Source organism: Haemaphysalis longicornis, unplaced genomic scaffold (genome assembly GCF_048455015.1).
Source record: "Haemaphysalis longicornis isolate Haplotype H1 unplaced genomic scaffold, Haemaphysalis longicornis Haplotype H1 scaffold_6, whole genome shotgun sequence".
Lineage (NCBI taxonomy): Eukaryota > Metazoa > Arthropoda > Arachnida > Ixodida > Ixodidae > Haemaphysalis > Haemaphysalis longicornis.
Window position 1 is genome coordinate 56,987,418 of NW_027526407.1, and position 25,463 is coordinate 57,012,880.

The 25,463-nt window shown below is 43.7% G+C and overlaps 1 protein-coding gene across 5 annotated transcripts in view; it reads left to right on the forward strand.

The window, feature by feature from the left end:
- Pld (Phospholipase D) overlaps positions 1–25,463 on the forward strand; it is a 120,436-nt gene that overhangs the window by 85,649 nt on the left and 9,324 nt on the right. For 4 of the 5 annotated variants that reach the window (XM_077674421.1, XM_077674419.1, XM_077674420.1 and 1 more), the window contains exons 15-23: positions 1,876–1,977; positions 5,637–5,701; positions 9,616–9,758; positions 14,997–15,115; positions 16,940–17,062; positions 18,335–18,445; positions 18,866–18,957; positions 22,274–22,440; positions 24,335–24,402. In XM_077674421.1, coding sequence (XP_077530547.1) covers positions 1,876–1,977; positions 5,637–5,701; positions 9,616–9,758; positions 14,997–15,115; positions 16,940–17,062; positions 18,335–18,445; positions 18,866–18,957; positions 22,274–22,440; positions 24,335–24,402 — 990 coding nt within the window. The remainder of the gene's footprint in view (positions 1–1,875; positions 1,978–5,636; positions 5,702–9,615; positions 9,759–14,996; positions 15,116–16,939; positions 17,063–18,334; positions 18,446–18,865; positions 18,958–22,273; positions 22,441–24,334; positions 24,403–25,463) is intronic. The other variant, XM_077674425.1, reaches the window with a different exon arrangement.

Consider the following 25,463-nt stretch of genomic DNA (forward strand, 5'->3'; position numbering starts at 1 on the left):
TTAATCATTCATTAATATTTTTAATTGTCCTGAAATTGTAACAGTAGCTTTCACATCATGCCAGCTTTGTGGCTGTTATCTCTGTAACAAATGGGAGCTCAGGTAGAAGGTGTCTTGCAGAATATTTTATTTCTTTCTTTAATTCAGTTTATAAATGGAATTCGCAGTTGATGATCAGAAATATGCAGTATAATAACGAAAAGTTGCAGCACAAGCTCTACCCAGTGCTCTTTGAGAAGAACGTAAATCAGTGGTGATGTAGTTCTGTCTGTGCTGTAGTAAATAGTCAGCTGTGACAGCACCAAAACATGAGTGAATTTTTTGTTCTTGCAGCACCTTTGCATATCCTAGCCTTTACAGAGTAGGCCAGTACCAATGGGGTTCTGTTCTTTCCAGCTACAGCATTTAGCATTTGAATACCCGTAAGAATTTGAAATGCAGCACTCTTGAGCATCGACTCAAAAATAAATGCTTTGGGAGGGATATCTGCTAGCTGGTTGAAATCGAGGAAGACTGCAAAGCTATGGGAATTCACATATAAAGAAATAAACAAAACAAGTTGGCGTATTGAAATCCACGTGTTCAGTGTTTTATACTTCTACGCGAACAGCTCTCAGGTGCAGACATCTTGAAGGCATCTTCTAGAGTGGCATAAGCAGCTTTGGCGCAGGAATCAAATGGAATGCACTTTGTGCAAAGAAGGCAGAAAGGGGCCTACGCTCTGTGGCAAGTCCAACTTTTTAAGTGCAGAGCATTTGAGGGGCACGCCTTGTCGTTGTAGCTTGCTTGCTGGACCCAAGTAGAACCACACGGCGTTTCGTCGTAGCGGCTGTCATCACAGCGTAACCCAGAGACTTCGAAAGCCAAGTGGCTTATATAGTCATGAGCATTTGAAACTCGTGAACCACTGCCGCTTGTCATACATTTCCCCGTTGTTTAGCGAAAAGAAAACTGTAGGTACATTTGAGGCAAAATATACGTAATTAACTGGCAGCGCCCGCGTTCATTTAGTTCGGAACGCTCGTTGGGTAGGTTTTTACGATAGTAAGTGGGGAAAAAAAGTGGCAGTGCAATGCCGGCACGTGCGGGAGAAAAAGCAAGCACAAAAAGAACAGAACTCCCGCTGGCGCAGTTTAGGCAGGGGACTTGTGAGCACTGCAAAGGCGAGAAATTTCATTTGCATTCGGCGGTAGCAGTGAGCGGATAACGGCGCTACAGCCCATTATGCCGAATCACTGCTGTGCACTTCCGACGGCTTTCAGATTGAGTGGAATGCCTTTAATTTTTCTTTTTTGTTAATAATGTCACGGTTTTGCTGGAATGCATTAAGGTTGGAGAGGAAGTGTTCACTGAAGAATGAAGGCTACACAGACGACGACCACCTCTACATGGAAGACCAAAAAGAAGCATTTTGTGCTTGCCAAAAACTGTTTGTTTCAAATTTAACTGCTGCATGATGGTTCTGCGTTAATTTATGCCATTCTGTACGGGCTAGGATATGGAATGATGCACCCAACCTTAACTATTAACAATTTAATTAACATGCATGACTGTCGCTAACCTCTACGAGCTTACTACGCTGACAAGTTAGCTGCTGTTGGCTATGGTTCTTTTTTTTTTATTATTTTTTGGCATAGTACATACTTGCTTGGCTAGACATACCTGCATGTCTCATGTTTGAAAGTGGTTGACAGAATTAACTTGCAAAAGAAAACAACGAAGTACTAGTGCATCCATTTATTTTTTGCTGTTTTTCTGCATGATGTTGCTGTTGCCTTGTTTTTGTTAATTAACTGGGCCGTGTTTGTTTGCCATGGCTTCGTCGTTGGTGCATCACCCTGGCTGGTTTTGTCGGCCCGTTTGCCGCCGGTGCAGGCGTTGCAGAAGCTAAAGAAACAAGCAGAGGTAACGTCCGTTTTGAGCACCGCACAAACCGCGCAAGGCAGACGCACATCTCGCTCCAAAAGCTTTGGACAAGTACGTGTTTCTTTCTCAGCTTATATGTGTGTAAGCATACTTGTACATGTTCATATATGTTCATATATACGTGCAGGTATGTGTGTGTATGTGTGTATGGCATATGGATATGTTACTCACAAACACATGTACGTAAGTACATACACATGCATATGTAAATGTACTTGTACTGTATATACATGCCCGCAGTACAATGTATTTACACGTGTGTATGTACAGTTATGTGTGCATATGTGTGTGCGGTACGTTTATTTAGTTAATGTGAGAATGTGTGCACATAACTGTATAGAAACACACTTACGTTAGGCTAGAAGACATGTACATAAAAGTACATGTACATGTGTAACCGCACTCCTAAGTACTCTACGCACGCATGTGCAATCTATTTACGCATGTGTACATACATGTATTCATGTGCATGTAGGTGCAGTATGTTTATGTAATTGCAGAAGAATGCATGCACATAATTATATAAATATTTGTACATAAATACATACATGTACTTATGAAGACATACATGTGTAATGTATCTACTCGTGTGTATGTACAGGTGTGTGCATATTTGTTTCCAGTACATTTGGGCAATTAGGTAAGAGTATGTGCACATAATTACATAGAAACATGTTCACTTTACACAAAACTATGCTCACATGAATATGAACAAATACAGATTATGAATGAATGACAATTAATAACAAATAAATGCAAACAGATAAACAAGTACATGTATATGTGTCCAGAGCATGGATGTATGTATCTATGTATGCATGTTCGTATATGCAGTTGCGTGTCTGTGCATCCTCGCATGTCCTCTCTCAATGCTTTCTGCAGTGCACTTCAGTGTACCTTGTCAATGCAGCCCTGGTCTTAATAACCATGCTTACAACAGCCTGCTTTCTTCGTGTATGGCATACGATCAACTCTTGTTAGTTTAACATAGGCACATTAAATACGGCCACTTAATTTGAGCACATTTAACAATCTCGCAACAGTGTGAGCCTACGTATTTGTGCTTCGGTCAATGCAATTTTTTACACATTTCAACCCAAATTTCGCAGTCATGCAAGGTCAGGTTAGCAAACAATCGACTGCACTTTCACTTTGTGTTGGTTTTTGCTGTACTGTATCCGTTTAAAACGGGATTGTTAAAGGATGGGCAAAATTGAAGGGGAAGCATTTGCAGATAAAGAAACAATTGGGGTTTAGTGTGGTATTCCATTAACGTGGGGCCACCATTTCAGCACAAACCTTGCCAAAGCATTATGGGATGTGTTATGAAAGAATAAATCGTTATAAAATCAGGAGAATAATAAATAGCTAGGCATTAAGCTGAAGGCTAATCTGATTGCAGAAAGAAAATGTAGCACGAGTGAGGCGCTTTCCAAAATGCAAATAATTTCTGCTTCAAATAAGAACAATATGTTGCACCCACACTTGTTCGACAGCCCTATCAGCAAAGTACCATATGCTTTGGCACCTGTTTTTAAGATGAACACAAATCTGATCGGTACTAAGTTCTTCACATTCCCATTCACATCCGCACTCATATTCCCATTGGGAGATAGTTTTAGGGCACCAAAAAAGATTTGTTAGTTTGTCAAGCTTCTTGGTTAGACAAGGGGGTTGCTTGTTGAGGCACACATACTAACCCACTAATCTGAGCTAAAACATAACCTCTAGGAATAAGCTACCTTTTCAAAGCTGAAGTTGGCGTTTAGGCTATTTATTCGTCAGTCTAGGCTATTTATTTGTAGTGTAGTTCTCTTTGCACTTAGTCATTTTTAATGCCACCTTCACCCAAGCAGCCCTGGGACATCCATCAAATGTCACTCCCTAGCACGTCAGTTTGTCATTGAAGAACTGACAGATGTCCCACGCACATCCAAAGAACGTCCACTCATAACATTTTTGCATGTCCCGCTAGACTTTTTCTAATGACTATTGAATCAATCACAGACATGTGTTGCAATCACTGTAGGAGAAGTATGGGAAATGGCCCTCACTTCTTTTTTCTGGATTGCCAAAGCGACAACATGTGAAGTGTACAACCGATTCACCGCCATCAATCATGCTATCAAGAAGTCCCCACTCGACCAACACGTAGCGGCGAGTAGAAGCAACTTTTTCATCTTGACCCGACCTAGCAAAATAGGGAAGTGCTCACGGGGGAATAGGGCCATCGAATGCCGGAGCATATTGCTGGGTGATATTTATGCTTAGTCATTGTTTTGCCAGGAACATAGTTTATCAACAGAAAAATGCCAAAATGCGGTAAGGTGCATTCAGTAACTGAAAAAGTCGTATACATTTTTAACAAGACCCAGTTACTGGTAGCACAGCAATCACATGCCTGGAGCAGACGATAAGGATGCGATGTGAAAAGTGTTGTCAGCGTTGAAACGAAAATTCTAAGCAGCGCAACTTCCAATAGTGTGTCAGTCTTAAAAACCGTGTAGCAGCTCAATGCATTTTCCACAACACAAACCGTACTTGTTTGAAAGAGCCCTCGCTCACAGAGAACATTATCTTGGGGGTTTTTAGGGCACAGTATTACCTAATAAATACTTCTTATGCCGTGATTGGGATGTTGCATGTCATGCTAGTTGCATACACCTCAAACCGTTGCACGCGGTTGTTAGTGAACAGCAAAAATGGTCAAAAAGCAGAGATAGGATACGCTAGTCTGGTATGATATGTGAAACACAATCATGTATGAAAGAACGTGCTTGCAAATTTAGAAATGTATATTTCTTCCACTTACACTAAACACTCAATGCACCTCTCACAGGCAACCACCCTAGGTGAAAATATTTTTTCTAGCTGGATTATTGAACCAGAAAGTTCTTCTGGCTAGAAATATTTCTAGCTAGGAATAAGCAGAATTTTTAGCTAGAAATTTATTTTTTAGCTAATTTCTAGCTGGATTGAGATTTTGTTCTGGCTGGCAGCTATCATCTAGTCTTCTAGCTAAAAATATCTCTAGCTAGGAATAGGCAGACTTTCTAGCTGAAAATTCAGTTTCTAGCTCATTTCTATCTGGATTGAGATGTTTTTCCGGCTGGCAGCTATTACTTCCAGCTAACATTTGTCAGTCCAGCTGAAAGAAAAAAAAAACCTGCGAACTAGAAATAATTGTCTCTAGCTAGACTAAGACGTCTTTTAGTTAGAATCTGTTGATTCCAGCTAGAATCTATAAATCTAGTCAGAAATGAAGCTGGAAATTAAGATTTCTTGCTAGAAATGCGCTTTCCATTTTTACGGGGGACACGTCTGAGCAGAGAAGCAAATCAACGCAGGGCATTGGAAATGGAGGGTAGAGCTAAAATAGACCAAGTGTACGAACAAATGCCCTCATACCTTAGGAAAGCTTTGTAGTAACTGAATTTGGATTGCTTCCAGTAATCAGTCACGACCATACCGGTTCCCTTGCACCGGTTCTCTCGATGCACCACAGTCTCTTCCCTAGGCAAGCGCCACCAGTTCTGCCACTATGTGTCCGTCCGTCCGTCCCGCCGAAGCGCTTTTTGTCTGTCAACAAGTTGGTGTTGCCTCCTGTTGGTGTTGTCGGTTGTGTTTTGCATGTGCTGTCCACGGTCAGGCCGCATTCATCTTTTCGTCCCCCGCCATCGTGTGTGCTCCAACGCTCATGGTTTTTGCAGGGAATGCAAGCCTTCCACCGGCAAACGCGGAAGGGCTCACTGGACTCGCTCAACCTCACAGACCTGTAAGTGATACGTAGGCATACATAATACTTCAAACGTAATACGTTCATAATATGTAGTGAAATGTAAAATATGTAGACGGCTTGAAAATTAGCAATATCCAGTCTTTCATGCTTTTTCTGTAATTATGAAATATGTAGAAAAAACCAATAGTGTCTTCTTGTGTGGTTTTTCTGTAAGGAATTGGGACATACGTAAGCGGCTATCAAAAGTAACGCTGCAGGCTTCTCTTAAGTGATTGAAAAATACTAAGCAGCTTTAAAATGTGACAATAGCCACTCTGCATGCTTTTCCTGTGCTATCCTAACTTGTAGAAGATTCCCAACTCACAAGTGATTAGAACTAAATTTATAATATCCTGATTAGAACTAAATTCCTAACTGATTAGAAGATGCGTGAGTAGCCATAATAAGTAACTATAGCCACCGTGTACGTTTTCTCTGTAAGTTATGAGGAAATATGTAAGTGGCTGTTAAAAGTGCCTTAAAAGCAACATTTAAACTATGTGGCCTTTTTCTTGAATTAAATAGAAGATGCATAACCAGCCATAAAAAGTAATGAGAGCCACCATGAGTAATTTTTCTGTAAGAGATTGGAAAAGAAGCGGCCATAAAAAGTAACAATATCTGGAATGTGTGCTTTTTCTGTAAGGGTTTCAAAAATACTTAACAGACCATAAAATGTAACTACAGTCGAACACGGGTATATCGAACACGGGTATATCGAATTATTTTCTATATCGAACACATAAATTGTCCCCTCGAAAATGCTGTGTAAAAGTATAGAAATTACAGTTGAACCCCTTTATAAGAGACACGTACCGGGGAACAGTTTCTGTCTCTTATACGAGATGTCTCTTATAAGCAGGGTACCATGTTTTCACTTACTAATCAGACCCTAGTTCAATGTGGGCACCCTATGACTAAAACAAGCTCAAAAGAATGCTACAGCATGTTTCAAAAGATTCACTCTAATTTATGTTTGGCCCTCAGAATTTATGAAACAGTTCTGAATCTTTGTTTGCTTCATGACTGTATTTACACTGGATATTTTACAACCGATTCTGCAAGCTTTTTTTTTCATTCCTCGTTTGTGGAAGATGAATCGTACATGTTGAGTTCACAAGCCTGATGAATAGGCGGAGCGCACAGCTTCTTCCGCTGTGTGCTCAGGCTATTCATTATGCTTGCAGGACTCAACATCTGCGATGCTTTTTGATTGGGAGCTATGCCAGTAAGAGAACCCGCATGTGCGATCGCGCTCCATCCAATGGATGGCAGTAAGCTTCAACCACTTCTGTATGTTGCATTTCCTTTGGCAGGGCTTCTCATCGTCATTTCATAGCTGACTGAACCACTGTGTGTTTGCTGAAGTTATAATAAATAGCGACTGCAGGCGTCTGTCGTCCACCTGTGCTTCCAGGATGGCAGCAGCTGCAATTAGTGACTGGTGGCACTGCGTCTGAAGTTAAAATGTCTATTACAAGCGAGATTATTGATTAAAGTTCAAGGATGACTTGTCCCTTATAACCAATCTTCTATATCCGATGTCTGTTATAAAAGAGGTCGATTTAATGGGAAAGATAGGGCAGCCAACCATGTGGGTCAATAGTGTCTCTTATACCCATTTGTCTCTTACATCAGTGTCTCTTATAACGAGGTTCAGCTGTAGTATGTTTATATCGAACGGTGTTTTTCCCGACATTGGCTATATCGAACGCCACGTGAGCTGGAAGGTGCTCTTTGGCAGTCGCTTAGCGGGCGACATCGCGCCTTCGCCGGAACCCGACAGGGACAGAAGCCCAAAACGCCAGGAAAATGTCACAGTGCGAGGTAGGGATGCCCTGACTGCGCTCCGACTGCACACGCTCTCCGAAATGAGGAACAGCTCTTTTTTTCGGCTAGCTACGTTCCCAGGCTTGCCAAAAATATATTTTTCTCTCTCTCTGGGTCTGTGTTCCCCCGATGTCGCCTCGGAAAATGGATGAGAAGGAACGAAGGTGCTGGCGGCCTCCTCCTTCTTTTGAATTTCGCTGCTGTTGCTCTTTCGAGAGTTGTCCTGCACCTTTCGTAGATTGCTGTTTCTCTCGGAGGTGACCATCGCGAGCGCTTTATGGAGAACCTTCAGAGAGCCTTGGAATCGTTACCATCAGAGTTCTTGTGTTGCGTGCGCGTTGTTCTTCTTTTGCGTGCGTGTTATTTGCGCATGGTGTGCGAAGGCGCAGTGAATGGCTGGAATTTTCCAGTTGTGCAAGCGTCATGTAAGTGTCTCACAACACGTGCGACTGGATGAGGGTGAACCAATGAGGAAGCAATGGCTGCTACAACTGCAGCCAGTGTAGAGAAGCGCAAGAACCTGGACTTTGCGACAAAGCTGAAAGCCATTCAGCGGGTCGAGGCAGGAGGGAAAAAGTGGACGGAGTGTCTGCCAACGACTTCGTGAACGCTGACAGCAATGTTCAGGCTGTTTCGAGCCTCTGTGATGAGAATATTGTAGCTGCGGCTGCAGTCACCCAAGCTGATAAGCTCGAGTGGCGCAGATCATCTGTACGAGGAGGCGGCTGCGCGATCGTACTCCGCCGCTGAAGTGGCGGCTGCGTTCAGCTTGATTCGGCGTTGTTGCGGCGACATGGAAGGAACTGGGCTGTCGCACCTGGATAGTCTCGAGAAGATCGAGACCAGCGTCTTGAATTTTATTTCCAGGACGAAGAAGCTGGCCAAGATCAGCTATTTTTTTTCCACGCAAATAACGCATCCTGTTGCATCGTGAGTGTAGAATTAGTTGTCATTTTTCAATGCGCAGATCGGTAAATGATTGTCCCCCACAGGTGAGGTCTCAGAGCCGATATTTTTTATATCGAATTTTTCATGTATCGAACTATTTCACGATCCCCTTGGAGTTCGATATATCCGTGTTCGACTGTATAGCCTTTTTTTTTTCTTAAAGGTTAGAAAATACGTAAACATCTTTAAATAGTAACGATAGCCACGAGAAAGATGTCAGCAACCTTGAAATGCAACAATGGCCTTTGTGCGTGCTTTTTTGTTGTTGTTATTGTTGTTTTTAATTCCTTATGGGCGCATTTGCAAGTATATGGCTACGCCACTGAACAAAGAGGACATATAGGTTCAGTTTGCAGTCTGCGTGGTCATATTTCTGATGGAAGCCAAATGCGAAATTCTTAGGAGCATTTAGAGTGTTTCAGAGAATACCATTGGTCACAGTATTGCTATCGAGAAAAAGCCTGCTATGACAGGTCTCCTAGCTTAATTTAAGCATTCGCTTGGCACTGAAAGCCCGTTACTGCAAGTGCTGATTTCTATCTTTAGGGTTTGATCTTGAAAAAGTGAAGCTTGGGTCCTGTTACGCCTCCAGTTCAAGTTATTAAGCAATAGTTAAGAGTTGTTGTCAAGAAACTGAAGCTTGAGTCCTAGCACGCCTACAGTCCAACTTAGGCAGAAGCAAACTTAGAAACGAACAGTGCGCAAAAGTGCATATGCAGCATGCACCCTTGTGCATGTACAACAGAGGAGGAGAGGGAAGGTTTGCTGGATGTTGTTCAACTGAGCTTTAATTGGTTCAGGGTCATCATGAAGGCTCCTCACATAAATTCTTTTTTGTTTATAAAGGCATCAAGAATGCCTTTTCATTTATTCACTCTATTCCTAAACTACAAGTTGTATTCCCTCGATCCCGCCTGGCCTACATGTGGTTTGCACATCTCATTGCGAAATGAGTCCTGGCTTTGACTGTTCTTGCTAATGGTTGCCTTTCGTTGAAAATGATTGTTTGCTAGCTGGAGTACCCAAGTCTGTGTGGGGGTGTTTAGGAACTGTATTCGCTCTAGACTCCTCTATCGGTGTTCAGAGTGGTAATGGCCAGTGCTGTTGATCAATGGACGGACGCATGTGGACAGGTCGGAGATCCCCCAGTCAGAGCTGCGAGCCAGCTCCCTGGACGACGCCCTGGACGTGCAGGGGTCGGCCAAGTACTGGCTGGGCAAGGACTACACCAACTTCATCTTCAAGGACCTCACCGAGGTGGACAACCCCTTCGTCGGTGGGTCTCCTCCTCCTCTCTCTTTCTCTATGTGGGAGAGAGGAGAATATCAAGGTTGCGGGTCGTTCCCTCTCACCTACCAGAGTAAGAACAAGGTAGCAGGCGAAACGGTGCTTCTTAGGGAGGTCAGATAATGTCACAAGTGCTTGACTTCGGTTAAAGGGGGACATGGTCCTTAAAACGATTTCTTTTAATTTTTTGAGTAAACTTTGTAAACTCTGCTTTTTTTCCACTGATTTCAAATATGGCAATATTTTTTTAGTCACTCAATTAGTTACGAAGATAATTAGAGATAATTACCCATTTTTGGATTAACAATAGACAAAACAGTGTTGGTCATAAGACTGTAATATTTACGTTTTCCAATACTATGAACCCTGATGAATGCAGTAATTGAAGCAGTTTTTTGATGCACAGCTTGGAACTAATTTTACAGCTCAATAAACTTTGGTGTTTGAAATGGGCATTCAAAATGGTTCCTTGCCACTAGTTCAACCAAAGTTTAATGAGCTGTAAAATTAGCTCTAAGCAGTGCATCAAAAAACCGATTCTCTTATTGCACTCACCAGGGTTCATAGCATTGGAAAACATAAGGATTAGAGTTTTATGACCAACACTGCATTGTCTATTGTTCCTCCAAAAATAGTAAATTATCTCTCATTGTCTTGGTAACTGATTGACCGACTCAAAAAATAATGGCATACTTGAAATCCGTTGGAAAAAAGCAGCAAGACTGACAAGTTTCACAGAGTTTACTTAAAAATCAAAGGAAGCTGTTTTGAGGACAGTTTCAACCCTTAAGCCAGCGGCACCTGTAGCAGGAGAAGAAAATGCGTGGCCACTGCGATCGGTATTCCACAGCGCAGCGCCAGAACGAATTGTGGCCGCTATCATTTCGTCCATCAAATGCTGTTGCCCTCTCCCTCACCGTCGCAGTTACAAAGTTTTGCAGTTCGCGTTGGTTGTCATTGTGACATTATCTGGTTGCTTGTCCATGCTTGCCGCAATGAGCCATCTCGCCCCCTATATATACTCTTGCTTCCTGCTTTTAGCGCAGAACGGTTCTGCTCTAACATGTGCAGTTTGTTCGAGGAATGGGTGGCTGGGTGAATGAGTGTGTGGAAGTGGATCGGTGGAGTGGTAGCTAGTACCAGAGTCCGTCAATGCTTTTCTGGTCGTGAAACTTCGCCGTCACGCTATGGGAGAGCTTCGTACGCTGCTCAGGGAGGCCGCGCCACGGCGCTGGCGTTGATCGGAGGGCAGCCGGCGAAGCGGACGGAAGGGAGTGCGGCGCGTAGCAGACGCTCCTTGCGGTGTTAGCAGGGCTCGTGGGGACTTCTAAAAAATCAAGCACAGATAGCAGTCGGCAGTTTTGAGCGTGCGTTCTCCGCATACAGCTTCCCTGCAAGGGCTGCAATCCTGAAGGCTTCGTTTTGTAGCCACAATTGAAGGCACAACTACCAACATTCCGTTTCTATCTAGAAAAGTGCCGCCAAACACGTACGCAAGTTCTGCCGCGCACGGCTGAACGCGCGCTGCAGCGGCGGCGGCCCGATGCCCTCTGTAGGATACCTCGAGAACAGACCGCTGTACAGTGTGGAGACACCCTTTGAACGATCCCGTGCCGCCCCTATTGGGTCGAAGTGCTCAACGCGCTGTTCTTTTTGTCTCCCACAAGACGCAGCAACGCGATACAGATACGATGGTTCAAACTTCGCCAGTAAACCGCGTTGTGGAGATAATTACGGTGCGGTTTTGTTACAATGTCTTGCTGCGGCGGCGAGCGAGCGAACCAAAATGGCGGCGCAACGCATACGTGTCTTCACTCTGTACGGCGGACGCGCGTCAATGTAGGTACTCTAGCCCTCCGATCTGCGGCGGCGCCTCTCGCAGGAGCCTTTGTCCTCAAACAAAACTCGGCCGGGAGTTTCATGACCAGAAAAGCATTGACGGACTCTGCTAGTACCTTTGCAAAGTGCTTCCTCGGCAATTGGTCTGCTAAAGCAGCACCTTAGTTAATGGTCAGCTGTGTGACTTCACCAGTTGAGCACTGGCAACCAGTGAAAGAACCTTTCTTCCAGAAGGACGGTACAGTTGAACCTTAATTTTATGATACCCGATTTCGCGAATTTTCCCACTTAACATGCAAATTTGGATTGCCCCCACTCCCCACTATTGCCCATTCGCCTTATGCTTTCTCAGTGTTACGAAGTTCTGAGTTTAACCAAATAATTTGTCGGTCTCAGTGACTTGTTTAAGTCAAAGTTCATTTGTACCCATCATTTTTTTTTGGTGGGGGGGGGAGGGGGGGGGAGGGTGACGTGACAAGGCTACAAGACGAAGCAGCAATCACCCACTGCATTTTGTGAGCACTTTTGTAATTATGTGGGTGCACTGGAGGCCAGCAGAACAACATATCCCTGTGCCTCGTCATTGTGGGTGCATGGCCATCCACAAAAATTTCTCCAAAGGGTCACGGCACTACCATATTTTCCAGTCTATAAGTCGCACTTTTGTATAAGTCGCACCCCCCTCAAAACGGCAGTTTTTCCAAAGAAAAAAAAACGTATATAAGTCGCACCGGTGTATAAGTGCACAAAACGCACTTGTTAATCAGGTAAACCCGTAGAAAATCAGTTCGTTAGAAAGTTCAGCGAAAGTACATGGTTGCGGTGGCTGCCGCCTCTGAACGCATCCCCCGGTAAGCAGTGCTAGACATGTGCATATACCGTCCAAAGTCTAGACAGAACTTCTCAAAAATGGTTTATTGATACACACAGATGGCATGTACTTCTTACATACGGCGTTTAGGCAAAACCATCGAAGCCTTCTTCCTCCAACTTGCTAACAAATAATTCATTCATTTAGACCGTAGAGCTGTGTCTCTTAACGAGCGCTGACATCACGCAGCGCACAGGTGCCTTTTCGAGTGCGGACCACGCGCGGCCGCCACGTACCAAATTTATTCCATACATGAGTCGCAACGGTAGATAAGATGCACCAACAAAAATTTCAGAAGAAAACTGCGACTTATACACCGGAAAATACGGTAAATAAGTGCCACAGAAAAATTTTGCAAAAAAAAAAAAAAGCAAGCACTAAGAATCGGTGTACTTTCAAGACATTTATGAACGAAATGAATATTCAATTCGCCCTCACATGTACTTTAACTCTTTCGTTACCACGCCTACTCAAATCGATCACCGGTGATCGATGATTTATATTGCCTATTTCAACATGTTGTAGTTGTTTCTCGTACACCTAATGCGGCCTGTGGTTAGTCTGGGCACTGCCCTTCTAGAATCAGTTTAAATTTTCCCGCTCCGGCGACATTGAGGTTTTTGACGGCGTTTTTTGGGAGCTTAGGTGCGTGTGTTTTTGAGGAAGGGGGCGTGGCTGCTGCACTTGAGAAAAAAGGATGCAGATCGTGGTTAGGCTGCATTACCATAATATTTTTTTTTGTCAAAAGGCTCCTGGCAAGTCAAATACCAAATAATGAGGTCAACTTTGTAATCCAACAGTGTTGAGAGGTGATAATTACTTGAAAATGGCCCCAGCTATTCACTTATGATCTTTGGTTCGGTCAAAGGGCAGCTTTATTCTCCCAAAGCTTATTTCTGATGGTCCCCCGCATGTCTAGCAAGTGTGCCTGCCATTTTCAACCAGTTTCCAGCAGTTTCGGTTTCGTTTTTGCATTGCGAAATTCATATTTGGCGCTACTACGCAGTTACCCAACTACAAGCTCATTTGCCATGGCGCCTCCGTTCCCCGCTACTGCTCCTCAAAACAAGCATGCCGCTCGCGCTTCCACTTTATCTACGCCTTGCTTTTGCGATAAGAGCTTCCGCTGAAAGTCAAACGATAACACCAAGTCGTCGGGTATCAGTTCAGACGAGGAGAATGCTTCCAATTGGCCTTGAACACCACCAGCTGTTCACCGGCCAGTTTCGGTTTCATACGAGGTATTTCCGGAGGTCTAGTGTCGCGTCTTAGTAGTACTATCTATTCTGACGAAGTCTCCAACAGCCTTGTATTTGTTTCTTTTCAAAATTGTTAGGTGGCGCTGCAATGTAGTAGGCTCGAGGTGCTGAACTCGCTTCACAGCCTGACGGCGGCTTGGTGAAAGCTTGTTGGGCATGATTCTAGCGCATCGTGCCTTATTCCTGCAAGCAGGGCTACCATAGTGAGTCAGAACATGATAATAAACCGCAAATGAAAGTTCTGACTGATAAGTGATGATCAGAACGTCAACAAGCATCCACCAAAGAGTTTGGTTCTCAACTCCAAGCCGTTTTTTTTCACATCGCTTGCTTGCCTTCAATATTGTGCCGGTCGTAATCATTGACAAGGTGTTTTTACATCACGTGGAGGCTAATTTGGGCCTTTAATAATGTCAAACTACCAAATTTCTTCCAGAGAACCATCTAAAATAGCAAAATTTGAAATAGTGGTTGGGCTTCACCACATGGCACGGGCACCACGCGCGCTAACATTTTTTTTTATATCTCAAAAATTGCACTGCGCAACTCAATTTTTTTTCTAGGACGGGTTTTTGAAATGTCTACCTACAAAATGTATATTCTAAATTTTTTCTACTACTGGTCGTTTATTATACACAACTTACTTTTTCTTATTTTCTTCGACGCGTGGACAAAATTTTCAAATTCGATATTTTTTTTCGCAATTATTATTTAGGAAAACATTATTAAAACTGGTATGGTTGGAAAGCGCGTGGAATAATCTGCATTTTATGTCACTGCAATGTGTGCCTAACCAATATTTATAGCACAAAAAAAATGTTTTGTTAGACCCTTCAAAATTGGTCAATTTTGCGCGGTAACGAAAGAGTTAAATGGGAAACCAAAGTTGCGTACAGCCTTTACCCCAGATCTATGACCCCCCCCTCACCTCCTGCGGATGCCCACGGATTCCTGAGAACATAATTAGTGAATGACTCTCAACAAAGGCTTCTAAAATACCTAAAGTAACCGCCCTGTGTTGTCCTTTTCTGTGCCTGGCTTTCTTTAACTGCAAAAAGCTGAAGCGGCGCCAAGCCTTCAACATGCTCCCTCAAAAAGTGAGAAATTCCTTTAACGTTTCCAGTTGTTGATACACCACTTTTTAAAGCCTTGTAAGCCTTCCCACCATTTAGTTCCTTCCCCCTTGCCTTTTACGCAAACATTCCCCTAAACGGCGCAACCAAAAAAAGAAACTTTTGCCATTTCAACGAACTCGCAGACATTGTGGATCGCAACGTGACACCGAGGATGCCGTGGCACGACATCGGAGCGGCTGTCAGCGGTGCGGCGGCACGGGACGTCGCCCGCCACTTTGTGCAGCGCTGGAACTACACCAAGGTAGTGAGCGAACTGCTAGATACTTCGAAAGGTATTAAAACCAACCATGCGTTACAAGCGTCCTGAACTGCACACATGACTCGTTTATGTTAGCTCACTGCTAAGAACTCAACCCACTCGTGAAGTAAAGTAGCTTTCGTCGACAAGAAAGCGTGCTCCGTGCGTTCATTTGTGCACAAGGGGGGTTGTTACGATGGTTCAGAAGTGAGCTGTGCAAAACACAGTGATTAGTTCTACTTTCTTACGTAATGTGTTTGTCAGAAATGATTGTTTTTGAATTTTACTTGCTATGTCGTTTGTGTAAATATGCGTGAATTGTCTGGTCTGTTGTTTTTTTTACCTGTACATATGATTATGTGACGCCGAACCAATGCGTTCAAACTCGTGATGCAAGTATCTTTTGGTGATGTTTATCGGCCTATTCTTACACAATCTTGTCAACGGTACTGTCATGCTGTATCCCTTGTTTTAACTGCACTGTACTTTCAACAGTTGTCATTGAGCTTCCCATTTTGCTCCCTGGCCCTGTCAAGCTGTAGCAACAGCTTTCTTGACAGGGAGACCATCGACATTGTAGTATGTTGAGAAAAAATAAAATTGAATTGAATTGAATTGAATTGAATTGAAAAAATAACAGCTGCATCCAATCCACTGTCTCGTACAGTGGTTGTACAGCGATGTTTCTGGCTCTTTACCAGTGGAATTAGAGCGGGACACTGGGTATCGTATGATAACTCGTGAAATAAAGGGATTGTGTTTATTCCGGATCGTGTCGGATTTGGCAGCCTTTCTTTATGCGTAGTGTATATTTTGTTCTGTGGGTGGCACTTGTGTATATAAACCTTCTCACATGCGTGTGTGTGCATATATGTGGGGACATTGCTCTTAAAACAGCTCCTTTTAATTTTTAAGTAAACTCTGTGAGACTTGCCAGTCTTGCTGCTTTTTTCCCACTGATTTCAAATATGCCACTATTTTTTCAGTTGGTCAATTAGTTCCCAAGATAATTAGAGATAAATAGCCATTTTTGGGGGAACAATAAACAAAACAGTGTTAGCTATAGAACCGCAATCTTTATATTTTCCAATACTATGAACCCTGCTGAATGCAATAACATAATCAGTTTTTGATGCACCACTTGGAATTAATTTTACAGCTCATTCAACTTTGGTGTTTGAAGTGGCCGGGCATTCGAAATGGTTCCTTGCCACTCGTGCCACCAAAGGGATCTGAACTAAGCATTAAAATTGCAGATGTAAATATTCTAGTTCTAGATCAATTCTGTTATGAGCACCCTCGCACACTTCAGCTGTTTTCAAAATGTTGGCAATTTAACACGGATTGGCTCCCGTTCTTAGTGATTTAAATCGCAAGAAAATAGACAAGTGGAGAAATTCACCATTGCCGTCAGCTTTCCCGTTACCCGGCAGCTGGAGTGAGCAGCAGTGCAATGCGTAGGAGACAGACCAAAGCCATTCGAAAGTGGACCGAGAAGCAACTGGAGCGAGCAGCAGTGCAATGCGTAGGAGACAGACCGAAGCCATTCGAAAGTTGGTCGAAAAGCAAAAAAAAAAAAAGTGTCCCAAGCGGCAAGATAACAAAACCCTTGGACAATGCGAAGCACTAGCCAGGCATCTCAGACGTTTAACTGGACATTCAATGCTTTCGCATTCACAACCCATGAGAAGTGCTTAGGCGTTCTCAGACTTCTATTTTACGTATAAGTAGCAGCTCTCCCTGATTTCAGTGTTTCGAGTCGATCGTACGAGTTACCAAAACTCGGGATTCTCAGAAACATGAAGGCTGTTCACTTTGTACGCGCAGTTTGAGAAGGCAAAGCAGCATGAGAACTACCCCTGGCTCCTGCCCAAGTCGTACGAAGGCGTCGACCTGGAGCCCACGCTGCCGGAGTCGGCTGTCGGCACTCTGTACACCGCAGATTGTCAGGTAAGCGCCTCCAAACCACTCATGCTGGAGCTGTCGTTAAAGAAACTCCTTTTAAAGCGAAAGCTTTCTTAGTAGGGCCGATGTCATTGTGTCAAAAAACCAATGCGTTTCCCCAGAGACTGGTTGGTCAGCCGAAAACCTCTGACAAGATCTTTAGACACAAGGCGCATGCGTCAAATCAGGTGTTCATTGTGTCAAAATAGTTACTTGAAAATTGCGAGAAAGGAACGGTAGATAAGATGCATCGATCACGAAGGAGTGCAATAGCATACCTTTATCTCATAAACCACGTATCGGTGTACATTTAGATCGTTCGTAGATGCATTTACTTAGTGTGCGAAAAATCATCACATGCGTTCATTTTTCATTTGCAATCTGGGTTTTCGGAGGTTTGACGATCGACTGGGCGCACTTTCAGCGACGGTTGGGCATACTTTTAGTGAAGTTTTGACACACTTTTGATGTGGGAAAGCTTTCGGGGTTCTCTCAACTTTCTTTAGGTATAAATGGTGAATTTTTTAACCTGCTATTCACTTTCTGCCGGGCACAGTATTCCTGAGGGCATTGCGTGTTTAGCCTTTCTTCCCACTTTTTGTACACTCTCTGTAAGTATCTACACACACAAAGACACAGACACATATAGCTTACACAATTGGCAATGCAGGACTCGTCGAATTAACACGGAAAGGAAAACCAACAGTCAGGGACACCAAGGAAGGCCTGGGGGGCGTTTTTTTTTTTTTTTCTTTCTTTCTTTCCGTGAAGATGAGAATTTTGTTACGACAGGAAGCAAAAAAAAACAGAAAAGTTTGCACCCTTGGTGAGTTCTTCATTCATAACCTTCGCATTCCCCCCAGGGCACAAGTTTCTCTACAGACACACACATCTACATACGTACCATTTGTTGGTTAAGTTAATTAATTGACCTTCACATTTCTGCTTCTGTTTCTCTGTGTTCATTGTATTTCATGTGCTGTTTAGCGCTCATTGGAGCACATTATCTGAGCAAGTTTGCGTAGGAACTCACCTCGCAATGTCTTGCACTGCACGAAAAATGAGTTTAGACGCATAAGTTTAGACTAATGGGCGTGGCCCTCACTAGACAAGAATGGCTGGGAGCACATGGTGGAGTGCTTCATCAAGCAGAAAATACAAACAGGCTGATGATATTGAAGGGGGGGTGGTAGTGATGATGATAATGATGACACTTACGACGATCCAGTTTTTGTGATATTGCGTGCTTGAGACTGACGTTGAGGCCTCGTTTTGCAGATATTGCGCAGTGCGAGCAACTGGTCTACGGGTATTAAGGCCGTCGAGTCCTCCATTCATTCCGCCTACATTGACAACATTGTCAACGCCAAGCACTACATCTACATTGAGGTGAGTTGGCGGGAATCTTTCTTTCTTTCTTTCCCATCACAGTGCTTCATGCCAAGTCCCTGCTGAGGACAGACTGATGATTAATGAACTGAGCTCATAACTGAGAAATCAATGTTAGCGAGAAGGCACAAAAAAATGCGCTTAGAGAGACACATATCCGGTAACTTTTGTTTGTGAAGTCTGCAGTTAACAGTACTGCTGTGCAATTCACAACCCACGAATTTATTTATTTTTTCTAAATTAGTGTGGCTCTTCTCGGCAGCCGTGGAATTCTTGCAAAGGCATTTTATGACTTTAGGTCGGATAATTGTAAGTGTCGACATGGTCAGTTGCAGTCAGAACCATGGTAGCACCGTCGAGAAGCCGCAATATTGTCTTGCAGCATGCACTTACTGATGTCTTTTTATTCGTTTTTTCCAGAACCAGTTCTTCATCACTCTGGATCAAGGGAACACGACAGTTGAGAACCAGATTGGCGAGGCCCTTTTTCAGAGAATCCTTAAGGCACACAGGTCAGCCTGAACTCTGTACTGTATTATTAAAACATTGTTTTAAGTGCAGAGCACTTTAGGGGCTCACCTTGTCATCGTAGCTCGCTCGCTGGACTCAAGTAGAGCCACATGGCGTTCCGTCGTCGCAGCGTAACCCAGACGCTTTGAAAGCCAAGCGATTTATATAGTCATAGGCGTTCGAAACTCGTGAACCGCTGGCGCTTGTCATACATCTCCCCGTTGTTTAGCACAAAGAAAACTGCGGGTACATTTGAGGCAAAATATACGTAATTAACCGGCAGCACCCGCGTTCATTTAGTTAGGAGTGCTCGTTGGGTTGGTTTTTGCGATAGTAAGCGAAAAAAAGTGGCAGTGCAATGTCGGCACATGCGGGAGGAAAAGCAAGCACAAAGAGAACAGAACTCCCGCTGGCGCATTTTCAGGCAGGGGACGTGTGAGTACTGTGAAGGCGGGACATTTGAATTGCACTGGGTGGTAGCGATGAGCGTATAACGGCGCTACAGCCCATTATGGCGAATCGCTGCTCTGCACTTCCGACAGCTTTCACATTGAGTGGAACGGCTTTTTTTCTGGAGCCTTTAGTTTCAACGTTGCATCCTCGCCGCTCATAACTCCGGTCTTTAGAATGACGTTTGATTTCCTTTGAGAGGCGGGGGCATTTGGGAGGGCCAGATTATTTCTAACTAAGGTTCGAATTTGGGCTAGTTGATTCTTCATTATACGGTGAAAACAGTGCTTAAACGAGGACAGGAAAAGTACACAAACACGGGTGCTGACTAACAGCTAAGACGTTTTTATTGCACCAGGCAATATAAAGGGAAAAGTAGAATAACGTCACGAATATGTCAGAATAACTTGCATTGCCTGCCGAATTTGAAGCCTTCTGATAGCGTCACACTTGACAGTCTCCTCAAGTTTTGACTCATATATATTGAGGTGAGGGCCCTTTAGGCAAAAAATAGGCATTGTTTCCCAGTACAGAAAATGACCACGTATAAAAAATGGCCTCGTATCTGCTCTTTTCGTTGCAAATGTCGACGGAAGACTATAGTCGTCTGGCGCCCCTGCCAAGTGAATGCCTCCCTTCTCTTTCCCGCTCACCTCTCATGCTGTTCCTCTCCCGTCTCGTTCCTCCCAAGATAACACGCTAGAGGTTTGCTCAAGTCGATTTAAATTTATCGCGTTCCACTGCTCCAAGTCGGGTGCCTCGATGCCAGCCCTGCCGTACGGGAGAGACGCGCATGAATCCAGGCACCCGTCTACAACGTTTATAGAGCCACGTTGCCCTACTCCACAAATGTTCCAAGCGGAAAGTGGAACCTATCTAGTGGAACCTTTCGTTGCTGTTGTGGATTGATTTTTTAAATGCCACCAGCAGGCGACGGTTTTTTGCCATTGAAGTAGTATTTCATTTGCTATTGCAAAAGCCAAGCATCCATAAATTTTAATAAAGGAACTGTAAAAATCACTTATGTATTGATTTTCTGCTTTATATTTGCGTAATGTCTTTTTTTTTGTTCAACGATGTTGACAAGTATGAACATTGACACCAGACTTAAACATTTAGATTTAGCGGTGGGTATATAACACTACTGCGCATATTTAGTTTCACTTTGGCCAGGTGGCTGAATCAAGTCGCAGACAAACAGACAGACAGACAGGCCAAAATTTCTGCGTTTAGTAGCCCAAGAAAGACTATCAACTTTAGAACACACACGAGTTTGCATAGGAGTGAAACCCTGGTCTCGAAAGTAGGAGTCGAGTGCGTTACCTCCACTCCACATCACCACATTGCCAGCAGCTGAACAGGAGTTAGCCTGTAGCTTGTGTTGGACTGACGTGATAGTGTGTGACAAGCGAACCTAATGGCCCATGAGTAGAGCAGGTGCACGTTAGAGAACTGCGATTTGGAGGACACTGGGGTGAAGTGGCACCAGTCTTCTGCCTGCCAAAGTAATTCGCGCCAAACGACAAAGAAAAAAAATGACACCACCTTCCCGCGAGGGAACCCCGAGTTGATGCGAAGCATCTCGGAGGTTCCGAAGTGTTCACGAGATTGGGTATCCAAATAACGGAAAATGACGGAACTCCGAACAGCGCAGCGTGACTCAACCGAAGGAGTAACTGAGGAAGCGGCACGCGGACCGGGTTTATTATATAGAGCAGATGGAGTGGAGAGGAGGAGATGAGAGAGGAGACGCGCAGCTGCGGTGATGAGTAGCGCGCGTGCTCTCGCACAGCTGGCGTGGAGAGGGGGAGAGGAGGAGCAGAGCACGTGCTATCGCACAGCTGGCGTGGAGAGAGAGGTAGGAGGAGAAGTGCGCGCACTATCGCACAGCTGGTGGGGAGAGGGGGAGAGGTGCGGGCGGATGGGCGACGGAGCCGAGAGCAAGAGATGCTTTGCATCTAATAAAAGCGAACAAAGAGATGCAAACGCAAACGCGTTGTGGCAGTAAGGAAGTCTTTTGTAAGTTTCACCAGGCTTTCTCCTTCAAACCATGTTAGGGAACTTAAGTGGGCTGAGGAATTTGTTAAGTGCACCATCACGCTCAAACGTAGCAACTCCTGCGACACCGGCTTTGGTCGCAGCTGTATTGAAAAAAAGGGGGTTTTGAATCGCTTCCCTCTTTTTTCAGATGCTAGAGTGCGTAGAATGCACTCCCCTGAAAAGACAGTAGCAGAGCCTTCGTCCGTAGTTTCCAGGGCAACACTCTTGTCTTCTAGGCTCGAAAAAAAAAATGAAGGAAGCTCGCACTAATGCGTAAGACTTGAAGGTAGCAAAGCTGTACGCAACTTTCACGACCATCATGATGGTTTAAGACCACGATTGCAGCCTATTTTCTTCTTCTCCGCTGCTGCAACGACCTTTACTCCATCATTGTTGCTATAAGTGTGAGCTCCTTCATTTTTTCGCAAATGCTAATCGTTAGACATCACCTTGGAGGGGCGTACGCTATGACGTGTCTTTCTCGTTCCGAGCAAGTGTTGCTATGATTACGACAAACGCTGCAGTTGTTGTTTTTCTTTTTTTTTTCAATTTCTGGTCAATCTTTGTAAGTGGGTATGCCTAGATTGACAGACGTGTGCCGAAGGCGCTGAGCAGTCACCGCAATGCATGCACACACAAGCGCTCACCATTTTCTTGGTTTTTCGAACAGCTGGGCGGTCACCACGAGGTTTGCGGTCACGTGAGTTAGGTATTTTCTAGGTATTTTTAACTGCACACATGAAAAATAACGATTTGCTGAACAGCTTTGCTGTTAAGAAAGTGCTGTGTGGGAGTTGGCGGTGACAGACGGGTGGCGCCACCTTGCAGGAACCAGCAGAACTTCCGGGTGTACGTGGTGATGCCTCTGCTGCCGGCCTTCGAAGGAGAGGTTGGCACAGACAGCGGGACGGCGATACAGGCCATCACCCACTGGAACTACGCTTCCATCTGCCGAGGGGACTCTTCGATCCTGGAACGCCTCAAGGCTGCTGACGGTACGACACCAGTGTACACCTTGCGCCCCTTGTATACACGGAAGCCCCCCGCATGCTGCATCTGATTGAGTCACATATAAGAAAATAAATGCAAGTGTATACAGTAGCCTACAATTGAAATGATAGCGCAAGAAATATGAACTGTAGCGCACACAGTGCTCGATTTCTCTTCTCTGAGTAAAATGATCGCATGACTCGCAGCTCAGATGCAGTTATGAAGAGCAGTAATACCACTTTCTGAATGTTCCTGCACCAAGTACAGAGGAACCCCAATAATACAACTTTTAAGGGACTGCGCAAAAACGTTGTATGACAGGGGTGCCGCATGATCGGGGTATGGGTAAATGCCGACCTAGTAGACGGTCTCACGTGACAGGTGGGCTAAGAACTTATTTAAGCTACTATATTTACGCGTTTTTGTGTAATTTGCAAACTTGAACATCATATCATTGGGGTTTTTAATGCATTGTTTTTATGAGGAGTTTGCCGGGACCGCCGTGATTTGTCATGAAAAGTGGGTCGTCGTAAAATCGGCAGATGTATCATAAGGGCTCCACTGTACTCCATCCTTTAGCCTAAAGAGAGGATCTTATGTTTTGTACATTCTGGTTTATGTTTTTGTGTTTGCAGTTTGTTTGTTCATGGCTGTATACGTAGTGAGATATCTGCAAGAGGGTGAAATAGCTTTTGAGTTGACTAGCTGGCATTTATTTTTTGCAACATAACCCTTGAAAAAGACACATTAATTGTCAAATGGGAGTTGTAAAAAAACACTGACTCGCTGATACGTTTTCTTGCTCTCATTGTTTCTGAAGGGAACTGGTACTAATTTAATTAGCAAATCTTGTTATTCTAATCACATTTAAGCTTTGTCGGCACTCTTCTTTTGCATTTCACCTCCACTCATACTAACCATGTTCTATGTTTTATCATGTTGTCTTGTCATGGGACCTACAAGAATGAGGGCACATATCCGAATTAAAAGCTGGCTTTATTATCTTTGATTATCTGTGCCGCCAGTATGAAACATAATCAGCTCCTTGAATCATATCTGTGGTTGCCAACCACACATGCAAGGCTTGATCTTGGTCTCAGGCGTTGACTTTCGGATAACCTTAATCTCACTTGCTTCTACCCTGTTTTAAATGCTCTTTTTGGGCTTTTGTATTATCGTATAGCAGGAAGACTGATTCACAAGCTCCCACTCTGACATTACTGTGGTGGAAAACACACGTGTTGCCCGTCATTTGGCATCACTAAGCGCCACTACTTGTGGGCACTTCACCATCCTGGAAATTCACTAGCTGTTTTTGGTCACTCGTGAAGACAAGGAAAAACAACTCAAACATTTTTAATGCTCCGATGCATCTCTTTCCTTCAAATAACACCGTCCATTCTTCTTACTCACTGCCACTTCTTCCTGATACAGTATATCACACTTATAGTAAACCTGGTTTTACCAAAATCATGGCTATGATGAACAAATCTTCGTTTGCATTACCATTTGTATACGTAGATTTTATGTCCAGATATAGCGAAAAAGGGATATAACTATCTGATTTCCGTTTTCCGATGTGCTTGTTATAAGCGGGCTGGACTGTGTTTTCTTTTCATTTATATTTTGAGAAGTATGCGGCAAGGAATCAGATGTCCTAATATGTCTTATTCTTAAAGCAGTCATGGAATCATTATTTTTTGCTCTTTATGTTCTCAAAGGACTTGCCATGCTTAGAAGGAAAATTGAGCTCAAACGTCTTAACATATGCTAAAAAAGTGAAATATAATTAGTTGCTTTTGCTGTACGTGGTAAGCGGAAAGGGATCAATCTTGGGACGTGCACAATGACATCCCAAGTACTAATAACGCCTTCTCTTTTTTAAAATATTTTTTCCAGTTCCGGATCCAACAAAGTACATCGACTTTTTTGGACTGAGGAAGCACGACGAACTTCATGGGAGGTTGGTAAGTATACCTTTTTGCCCCATTGCCTGCGCTTGTCATGTATACAGCCCAAGTAGAAACGAATGCATGAATTCTGCTAAACAGTGTCCGAAAAAAGCACGGAGAGCTCTGTAGTTCCCCAGGGCACCTTACACTACAAAGCCCCATTTACTTACCTGTAGTCCCTATCTGACCAAACAACTTCAGGGGCTGTTCTTTTGCCTTGCGAGTCTGACTAAACAACGGGGCTTTAATTAGGGTGACTGTGCTCTTCCCTTGTGCAATTGCAATAGTTAAAATTGTGTGTAATAACAGCTGGAGAGAGCCCTTGGTTTTTCTTGTGAAAGTTAGTACGATATGACCACAAATAACAGAATCACTTATACTGTAAGGCCGAATATAATGTTTTTTTTTTTTTTTATGGCCGTTAATTTGCCTTTTATAAAACTCAATATGAAGGCATGCCACTTAAAATGCCCGGTAATTGTTCATAGCAGCTCGAATGCCGTTTCAGACTCGCAAAGAAGCAAAAAAAAAACAAGGAAATAAAAGCCAGTTAACCATCCCAACAAAGTGCTTGCACTCCCCTGCCCTCTAACATGGCCACGAAAAGGAAAAAAGGAGGTGCTTTTCTGTTCACGCCGTCACGTTAAACATGTTAAATCGCATGATTACCACAAGCACACTTTTTCTGGGGCCCGTACATTTTCACACGGGTTGGGGCACTTGATCTGGATTTTATGGTAGATTGTCCATTTATTTTGTAGTTTCACAATACGTAACATCATTTTCACACAAACATGTACTAACAAATAGAAGAAACAAAACACCGGGAATGAAACAAAAATATAACCGTCCAACTGCTGTGACAACTGGCCGTACTGCAAAACACAGCGACATAGTAAAAACACGGTGCTTCGAGAATCCCATTGAAAAATGTAGTGCCCTTCCACTTTCCAAACAAATGTGACCACTGAAGCTGGGCGCAGTCCAAGGAGTGGACGAAACGAAACACTTTTGTTTGTAATTTGCACTTTAGCATACATCATAGCTTATTAGCTGAATGAAACTTTTATTTTAGC